The sequence below is a fragment of the Hydra vulgaris genome, chromosome 03, assembly GCF_038396675.1.
Source record: "Hydra vulgaris chromosome 03, alternate assembly HydraT2T_AEP".
NCBI lineage: Eukaryota > Metazoa > Cnidaria > Hydrozoa > Anthoathecata > Hydridae > Hydra > Hydra vulgaris.
The window spans coordinates 57210254-57217383 of record NC_088922.1 but is presented as its reverse complement, the minus strand read 5'-3'; the positions used below and the strand labels follow the sequence as shown (position 1 = coordinate 57217383).

The following is a 7130-nucleotide window of genomic DNA, read 5'->3' as shown; positions in this document are numbered from 1 at the left end:
AGGAAAAGGGCCGAGGATAAAGAACGAGGAAAGGCAATCTAACAAATATAAAAAAAAAAAAATGGACAACGTCTTGAGAGATGCTATTGACAATCTTGTAGAAGATCAAATGACCAAATTATTAAGTCGTCTGTTTGCTTTGACAGACGTACCCAAAATTAAAAAAGTTTTGTTTCAATATGACACTTTAAAAAAAAATCCAACCGATTTAAAATTTTATGAACAATTAAGAGCGCTTTTAGAAAGTTCCATTTATGCCAAATGGAACGGTCTCATAACAGCTTGGTCCCACGTCACTTCCCAAGTAGCAAACAATATTGGCGCGATATTGGCGCGATATTGGGTATCTTGGCCAATCTTGGCCAAGATATACAATATTGCGCCAATATTGGCAAACAATATTGCGCCAATATTGGCATATCAATATTGGCCAATATTAGCATACCAATATTACGCCAATATTGTTTTACTAATATTGGAATGCCAATATTGGCGCAATATTGGCATGCCAATATTGGCTAATATTGCTACGCGAATATTGGTGCAATATTGTTTGCCAATATTGGCCCAATATTGTTTCGTTATTATTATTCCAATATTGGCCAATATTGCCAATTTACATATTGGTACGCATGCGTAACATTATCTGATATTCATAAAGTCCTTTGGTTTTGTCCCTTCATGTCCACAGTACTCTTAATTAAACATTTACAGATTGAATCACGAGAAGAAGTGGTTGTAACTTATTTTGAAACAGATTGTATCACGAGAAGAAGTGGTAAAAGTAAAGAAATCCTTTTAGTTGAAAATTTACGGATTGTATCACGAGAAGACGTGGTTGTAATCAATTTAAAACGGATTGCATCACGAGAAGAAGTGGATAAATATTGCTATAATATAAGTATCAAAATTGAAATAGTAAGTTTACTTTTATATGAAAATACTTTGAGTTGGTTACATCTGTAAGATATAGTTTTTGCATTCTATTTACTGTTAAAGATATTCAATTAAGTAATAAATACGTCATATAATTTAGTAAATTATTTACACATTACTAAGTTCTTAAATTAATATATTTTAAATAAAGTATTATTAAATTTAGATTTAGGTTAATCTACTCTTCATTTCTAATCTAATTTCTTTATTTGCTAACTATTATAAGGTTTTCAATTTATGTATAACCAATTACAATTTTGTAATACTGCCTATATTTGTTTTTTTGGTATAATATATTGAATATATATATATATTTATATATATATATATATATATATGTATATATATATATATATATACATTATTTTATTTTACTTTTTTTTAATGCTATAGTGTCATGCAATTTTATAGGTAATGAAAAAATCAATAAGTTCAACTCGATCTGCTAAATCACATTATATTAAAAGAGTAGTTAAGCAACATTTAAGTGAAATTCACTCAGCAAGTAATGCTGATAATAGGAATGAATTACTTAACTGTGACTTTGAAAAAGCAAAAAACTTTAGTGATGAATCTATTAATCATAATATGTTATCTCAAAACTCTTATAACAATTGTTTGGTTGAAGATACATTAAAATCCTTAAATGTTGAGTTTGGTGACATATCACATTTTGATGAAAACCAATCCTCAAATTTGACTATCAAAGCCGATGATGACTGTAATGTAACTGATGATGAGCAAGGCTATTATCCTTCTTGTTCCAGTGACAATGAAGAGGCTGAGGATGAGGTTACTTTGAAAGAACTGCTTGTTTGCTGGTCAGTCAAACACAACGTAACACATAGTGCTCTATCAGACTTACTAAAGATCTTGTCAAAACAACATCCAGATTTGCCCAAAGATAGTAGAACGTTATTAAAAACAAAAAGCAGTTCTGACATTATTATCATGCAAGACATGTATGGGCAAAAAGCAGAGTTTGTTTATTTTGGTTTGAAACATCAGTTAACTAATTTACTAGTGTTTAACGGTATTAAAAGCTGCAAAGTCAATTTATTGTTTAGCATTGATGGATTGCCTTTGTATAAGAGCTCGGGAAAACAGTTTTGGCCAATACTTTGCAGTGTTACACTTGGCGACAATATTTATAAACCGTTTGTAGTTAGCATATTTTGTGGCAACAGCAAACCAAAAAGTTCAGCTATTTTTCTAGCTAGTTTTGTAACTGAATTCAATGTTTTGAAGGAACAAGGTTTATTTATAGGTGAAAATCACTTTACCGTGCATGCTAAAGGCTTTGTGTGTGATGCACCGGCACGTGCTTTTGTTAAATGTATAAAAGGACATAATGGGTTTTATGGTTGTGAGCGATGCATTCAAAAGGGAACTAGGGTAGATAATAGAACTGTATTTCCTGATATAAATGCATTGAAGAGAACAGATGCTTCATTTGCTTTATTCCAACAAGTTCAGCATCACAAACCAGATGCAGTATCCCCATTGTTAGAGCTTAATATTGGTCACATCTCTCAATTCCCACTAGAATATATGCATCTAGTTTGTCTTGGTGCCACACGAAGATTACTTCTGCATTGGATTCGTGGAAAACGTGCTGTAAAAATAAGCACGCTAATTGCAGATATAATTTCAAATGGCTTGAAAAATTTTGCAGCTAATGTTACTGTTGAATTTGCACGTAAGCCAAGATCACTAAAGGACATTGATCGATGGAAAGCCACAGAGTTTCGGTTATTTTTGTGCTACCTTGGGCCTCTTGTATTACGAAGCCATCTTACCAATAATCTGTACCAGCATTTTATGTTATTGCATGTTGCAATTAGTATTTTAGCTAATCCAAATATGTGTTGGACGCATGTTGATTATGCAGAAAAGTTGTTAAACATATTTGTCATGCAAATGCCAGAATTATATGGCAGCAGTTCCATAACCTATACAATGCATAGCCTTTGTCACATTTGTGATGACGTAAGACAGTATGGTTCACTTGATGAGTACAGTGCATTTCCTTTTGAAAATGCTTTAGGCATTATGAAACGATTGTTAAGAAGTGGTCACATGCCACTGCAGCAGTTGTGTCGACGTTTGTCAGAAAGAGTTGATAGCAACACATATATTAGTCGCAACATGAACCTGATAGCAAGTTTGAAAAGGATACACAGCAACGGCCCTACGTTAGGATACTATGGAAAGCAATATCTAAAGGTTGAATATGCTGGTTTCTCATATTTTTCTGCAAATTCCAACAACTGTGCTTTACTTGATAATGGAAAAGTTGTCCTTATTGAAAATGTTATTGATGCTGACGATGTTATGATAATTACACGTGTTTTTGGACTAAAAGAAAATTTCTACACCTATCCTTGTGAATCTTCTTTGCTCAATGTTTTTAGAGTTAGTCAACTATCTGATCAATTTTTTGCTTTTCCAATAACTTCTATACTGAAAAAATGCCTATTATTACCTAGAGAAAATTATTTTGTTAGTTTTGCTTTACTTCATTGGGGCCACTAGACGTACTTGAAATGTTAGGACGCTATTCTAATGTTATATATTTCATTATTTTATAGAAAGAGATAATAATTTATTCACTAAAGTAGATTTTGCTTTCAGATTGAGTTTAAGTTTACAGTAGTTTTTTTTATCTTAAAAAGCAAATTTATACAATTCACTGTACATTTACTGTAATATGCAAGTTAACAAACTCTTTTTTTTTATATAAAAATGAATATGAAATTAAATAGTACCGATTAATTTTTATTTTTTTTAGTGTTGCATCTCAGCGTAGTTAAGGAGAGATCCTAACGAATAGTGTTTCTTAAACTCTTAATGTTATATATTTTTTAAAAGTAGATAGGCTTTTCATATATAATTTATTATTTTTTGTAAATCTTTTTTCAATCCAAGAATCAAACAAAATAAAATCGCTGAAATATATAACACGGAAGGGCAGCATAAAACAGTTCAAACAAATGTTTTAAATATTTTCAATCTGAAAATGTCTCTTTTATTGAAGAGTATATAGTCTCCTTGTTTCCAGCATTAAAATATTTGATAAATCACCTCATAATTTACCTTTCCATATACCGTGAAAACATTTAAAACTCTTGCCCCATTGTAATTAGCTAAAACTTGAAACTCGTAGAAATTAAAATCACCAAACGTTTTAAAACAAAATAAAACTGAGTTTCATGATTAAAAAAAATGAACCATTAAGAATGCACCCAAAAAAGATAGAACCTAAACAGTTTTATTTTTTTCGGCTCTTTCCTTAATTACGCTGATCACACAAGTGTGGAACCACTAAACTTAAAAAATTACTTATTTAATTATATTACTTTTTGAATTTTTTGAATTTTTTTTATTTATATACACATATTGTACGGTTAAATTAAGGATGGCAACCAAGTTTAAAAAATTTGCTGTTGCTGAATTTCTTGATGAAAAAAAAAAGGTATGTGTGCCATGGACGTTATCTGTTCGTCATGGCTGATCAGTGAAAGTTTGGTGTGTTGGCCAAATCACTTACGATCATCTCGCCTTTCAGCTGCAATTCGGGAAGCCACACTTACTCCTGAAAGTAACTGGAAACATCTGAAAATAAGAATTCTTTATTATTCTGGTAATTGTCGTTGTTTACTATGTCATTTTTGCTTGTTTTAGTGTTTAGTCTTGCTTTGTCTTTTAGGTTACATTTGTGCAAGATGCTAATGATGTGAACAGCTATATTCATCTTTACTTTATATATTTTTAGACAGTTATGAAACTGCTTTAGAACAGATGGAAACATTAGAATTTACATCAAGTGCTGAAACGGCCGTTGAAAGTGACGACGAATATCCCGTGCCTCCAGCTAAAAAGTTAGCAAGTTGTAATGCTGTTCAATATATTGAACCATCTATATCGAACCATTATCAACCAATATCTCCCTCTCCTGACCAGAGCTTGGCTACTGTTGTGGCTGCTTTAGGCACCCGATTTGCTGGTAAAGAATTACATAGTTGGGTTATTTATTTGAATGTTTAATTGAATGTACTGTTTATACCTTTTTTTTCCTTTTTTTTTTGTGTGTTCTTAGATCTAATCTCTTTGCTTTTTATTTAAGTCATAATCAATCATTCTTATTTATGTCATTTTACATATTTTATTGCAGCGTTTGAGAAGAAAAGTTTAGATCTGCTTGTGGGCATTCAATATGATTTGAAAAAAATAAACACTCGTCTAATCAATTTAGAAAAAGGTTTAGTGTTGCCTCCTACAGTTTGCAATCATAGCATAGCAGGACCATCCCCATCAATGCAATGGAATTATTTGCCGGTTAGAGAGGAAAAAGATCTTCTAGACCTGGATGAAAAATTAAGGAATAAAGACACCTATGAATCTTTGGTATGTATCAAAGAATTCAATAGTTTTTAGAAACAGTTCCATGTGCATTTAAAATTACCTTACATTTATATATACGATACATTTATTTTAGATATGGAATAAAATGCTTTATATAAAGTATACTTACTAAATTGTGTTGTGATTTTTAACTTTTATGCACAATTAGCTCATTTAGTAGAGCAATGAGTCTACTAATCTTAGAGTCATATGGAGCCCCACTTTAGCAACTTTAGGGCCCGCTTTTGTGTGTAGCAAAGAAAACCAATGCTGGTGAATGAAAAATCTGTTAATATTGTATAACTGTGGGTAAGGGTATGAGAAGCTCATAAACCTGAAAGGAATTTTGTACGGTTTTTTTCCTAGTGTTATTATCACTTAATAAAACATTTATGAAAATTTGCCATCTTGATCTGCAAATCAGGTTGACCTCATGGGTCTATTAGTAACAAATTGCTTTTTTTCTTCTATATCATATTTAAATATCACATTATATATAATCATATTGTCACATTTGGAAACCTGTATGAAACACACACATTTATGTAACCATTCATCTTTTTCAAAATCAATTACATTTATTTTTTATTTTTTCTTAAATAATATGTGGTTTTTTTTTTTATTATTTAAGATGAACTTCCTTGCATCGGTTGGAGGAGACGATTATAAGCAACTCACTACGGCTATCTTAAAACAGCTAATGGCCAAAGAAGTATGTTTGCTATATTCATTGTATGGCAGAAAACAAAAGAAATCATTTTCGGCACTTACGTCATGCAAGGTGGTTATAGGTAATTTAAATAATTATTTATTCTCTTATTCCTTTAATTTACAAATTTAATAATATGTAAAATTACATTTTATTTATGTTTTATTTACCATTATTAAATTTAAATTTGTTTACAGCTGCCATAAAAAAAAAGTTTGAAAATGCTAATGACAAAAACATTAAAGAAAGAATTGGTAGCTTTCTGGCCACGGCCATTGATAGAGACGGTGGAAGAAAGAATAGAACCACAACTGAGCCACGTCCACTATTGAGCGATGAAAATGATTTTCGACAAGATATTGAAGTTCAATGTCCACTATTTGATAGTGAGACTATAATGCAATAGTGTGTATATATATATGTATGTATATATATATATATATATATATATATATATATATATATATATATATATATATATATATATATATATATATATATATATATATATATATATATATATATATATATATATATATATATATAAAGAAAAGTGTTTTTAAATAGCGTTGATTGTTATATTTTGTTATATTTTGATTTTCTTTCTTTTTTTCATTTGTATCAGTTGGATATAACCATTAATAAATTTATTATTAGATTTTAAAAATATTGTTTTTTAGAAGGGTTCCTATATTGTTGCCTCCTTGACATTAACTCAAGTTTACAATCTAATAGTATTCGTTATTCCTTTGGGCTAAACAATTAATTGCTTAACCCAAAAGAATAACGCAAATTGGTACTATAGTACAGTATTTTAATAAAATACAATATTGTATTTTATTAAAATATACATATAAAATAAAAATTTATAACAGACAATACAATAGTTTACAATATTGGCATAATATTGTAAACTCTATTACGCCAATATTGGCCAGTATTATATCCCCAATATTGGCGCGATATTATTTACAATATTGTGCCAATATTGTATACTATATCGCGCCAATATTGCAATGTTAACATTTTGCCAGTATTGGCCTAAATTGATTTAACAATATTGGCGCAATATTGTATCGCC

At 30.0% G+C, this 7130-nt stretch overlaps 2 protein-coding genes across 2 annotated transcripts; both read left to right on the top strand.

Moving 5' to 3' along the window:
* Positions 1–518: 518 nt before the first annotated feature.
* LOC136078300 (uncharacterized) lies at positions 519–3852 on the top strand. Its single transcript, XM_065793785.1, has 2 exons — positions 519–918; positions 1348–3852. Exons 1-2 carry the CDS (start codon positions 682–684, stop codon positions 3469–3471), a joined length of 2361 nt encoding a protein of 786 aa, XP_065649857.1. The 5' UTR covers positions 519–681; the 3' UTR covers positions 3472–3852.
* Positions 3853–4176: 324 nt separating this feature from the next.
* On the top strand, positions 4177–6485 carry LOC136078301 (uncharacterized). The gene is made up of 5 exons (XM_065793786.1): positions 4177–4579; positions 4712–4942; positions 5111–5343; positions 5972–6131; positions 6247–6485. Exons 1-5 carry the CDS (start codon positions 4414–4416, stop codon positions 6453–6455), a joined length of 999 nt encoding a protein of 332 aa, XP_065649858.1. The 5' UTR covers positions 4177–4413; the 3' UTR covers positions 6456–6485.
* The last annotated feature ends 645 nt before the right edge of the window (positions 6486–7130 follow it).

What these genes read in the sequence shown, in the direction of transcription:
- LOC136078300 (XM_065793785.1), top strand. Translation starts at nt 682, where the DNA reads ATGTCCACAGTACTCTTAATTAAACATTTACAGATTGAATCACGAGAA. An exon ending in TAAGTATCAAAATTGAAATA is followed by an intron (nt 919 to 1,347) that starts GTAAGTTTACTT and finishes GCAATTTTATAG; the next exon opens with GTAATGAAAAAATCAATAAG.
- LOC136078301 (XM_065793786.1), top strand. Translation starts at nt 4,414, where the DNA reads ATGTGTGCCATGGACGTTATCTGTTCGTCATGGCTGATCAGTGAAAGT. An exon ending in TTTAGGCACCCGATTTGCTG is followed by an intron (nt 4,943 to 5,110) that starts GTAAAGAATTAC and finishes ATTTTATTGCAG; the next exon opens with CGTTTGAGAAGAAAAGTTTA. An exon ending in GTCATGCAAGGTGGTTATAG is followed by an intron (nt 6,132 to 6,246) that starts GTAATTTAAATA and finishes ATTTGTTTACAG; the next exon opens with CTGCCATAAAAAAAAAGTTT.